The sequence below is a fragment of the Mandrillus leucophaeus genome, unplaced genomic scaffold, assembly GCF_000951045.1.
Source record: "Mandrillus leucophaeus isolate KB7577 unplaced genomic scaffold, Mleu.le_1.0 Scaffold1102, whole genome shotgun sequence".
Taxonomy (NCBI): domain Eukaryota; kingdom Metazoa; phylum Chordata; class Mammalia; order Primates; family Cercopithecidae; genus Mandrillus; species Mandrillus leucophaeus.
The window spans coordinates 239,326-241,251 of record NW_012099233.1 but is presented as its reverse complement, the minus strand read 5'-3'; the positions used below and the strand labels follow the sequence as shown (position 1 = coordinate 241,251).

Genomic DNA, 1,926 nt, shown 5'->3' with positions numbered 1-1,926 from the left:
TGTGTGCCAGGTGACAAAAGTAGAGTCACCTACAGGCTCGGGAGGAGGGGCTGTGAAGGAAGTTTGCTCAGAGAAGGTACCATCTGTGCCCTAATGACACCTTCTAGTTTCTGCAACATTTATCTAACAGATATTTGGGTGCTCTTCTGTTGGCATTGTCTTTAGGCATTGGGCGATCTGCAGTGAACAAAAAGGCTAGAAACCATGTTCTTGGGGGGTCAATTCGTAGTGGGGCTTGGTGGCTTTTCTATTTGTCCATGAGGTCTTCTCTGATTAGTCATGTTCTGTACTCATGGAAACATCCTGAAATATAAATACAGGTGATACAGTTGTGTCTTGTTTTTCTGTTCGTTTCACCTCCCCAACCAGACATCAGGTTTATGTGTAAACGATCTATATTCCTGAAAAGAGAAATCATGTGCATAAGGAGTTAAGCAGAATAAGATAACGTTTTTGTAAAGCAGTTAGAATAGTGTCTGGCACATAAAAATAGTACATGAGTATTTTTATTATGATTTTACCAATCCTAAATGCAAATGACTTCTTATTTAAAGGAAGAAAAGAGAGGAAGGGACCCAGCCAGGAGCCAGGGGTCCTTGTTCCCCCAGGTGACTGGAACTACAGTGAAATGCCAAGTTGACCTGGGAGGGCCTGGATATGCCAGAACTTACCAAAAGTCCGGTGGAGATTCTCTGAAAGAGAAACAAATGGAAATGGATTTAGTAGGGCACTCAAAAAGGATCCTTTATCTTGAGTCTTTGTTATTTAATTACTTAAAACTTGCTCTAGGCACAACACACCCACCGTAGAGAAAGGGAAACTAAGGGAAAAACAGGGTATTGAGAGGGACAGATGGTCCGAGAACGCGACCGTTTCCATTATGCCAAAACACCGAAAGGCAAGAATTGAGAGAAAGGATGACTGTAACTCACCTATCTCTGCTCGAAGTTTTCCTAGAATAGAAAAAGGCAACATTTTAGTTCCTGCATGCTCTGACTCCCGGTGGGGACCCTCCTACACCCAGCGCCTGGGCCCCTTGTGCAGGCTATTTCTCTGCAGCCCGGAAACAACCTTAGGAGAGTAGGAAGAGCACTGGATTGAAAGCGAAGGGCTGCGGCTCTTTCTCTAGCTATAGTCTAGATACAATAGCTAATAAAGAATGTGAGCAATGCCCCAAACCAGCACAAGGATCTACTACCTCCCGGCTGCTCTTCGCCCTTTTTCTTGGATTCTCAGTTCATAGTGCTGCTCCAGCCCACTGCGTTGCCACTTCCCATCTGAATGAGGAAGGAGGAGCTGAATGTTTAGTGAGCAGCTAGCTACTCTGTGACTGGATTTGTAGTAGGCACGTTGCATGACTTTTATCCTCCCTACAATGTAGGAGGGAGGATGTCTTCTCTATTTGACAGACAAGGCAATTGAGGCTTGGAGAATCTAAGAATTTTGCTATATAGTTCAGTACCTGAGATGGAATTCAAACCCAGGCTGCCTGACTCTAACATTCAGATTCTTTCTGCTCAGCCATGTGGGCTGAAGGCCTTTTTCACGTGGGAGAAGTAAACAAGCAGGCATCTGGGCTGAATTCAAGGTGACAGAAAGGACTTTGTTGTTGATCCCACCAACACCCATCCCCCAAAAACATTCCCCATACCCTCCTTGCTACTTTCTCCTCTCCTCTTAGTAACAAATGAGAGGTGGGGCATGGGGAGGAGTGAAGACTCTTCCTGCTCTGGCATTGGGGAGACACTTGGTAGGGGGAGAAGGCTCAGAATGAAAGCTCTAGGCACAAAAGAGGAGCGTCATCAGCAGCTGAACCTGAGTCCTCAGTGTTGAATGGAGAAGGAAACAATGTTTGAATGCCTACTGTGTAGCACAGACTTTCACTTCAGCATCTATTCAAAACTCCTAATAGCCTAGACCTGTCTG

At 45.3% G+C, this 1,926-nt stretch overlaps 1 protein-coding gene across 12 annotated transcripts in view; it reads right to left on the bottom strand.

The window, feature by feature from the left end:
- The window catches only part of MOG (myelin oligodendrocyte glycoprotein), a 20,639-nt gene that overhangs the window by 4,546 nt on the left and 14,167 nt on the right, over positions 1 to 1,926 (bottom strand). For all 12 annotated transcript variants that reach the window (XM_011992289.1, XM_011992278.1, XM_011992293.1 and 9 more), the window contains 2 exons: positions 933 to 953; positions 672 to 692 (listed from right to left, as the gene is read on the bottom strand). In XM_011992289.1, the coding sequence (XP_011847679.1) occupies positions 672 to 692; positions 933 to 953 (42 nt within the window). The remainder of the gene's footprint in view (positions 1 to 671; positions 693 to 932; positions 954 to 1,926) is intronic.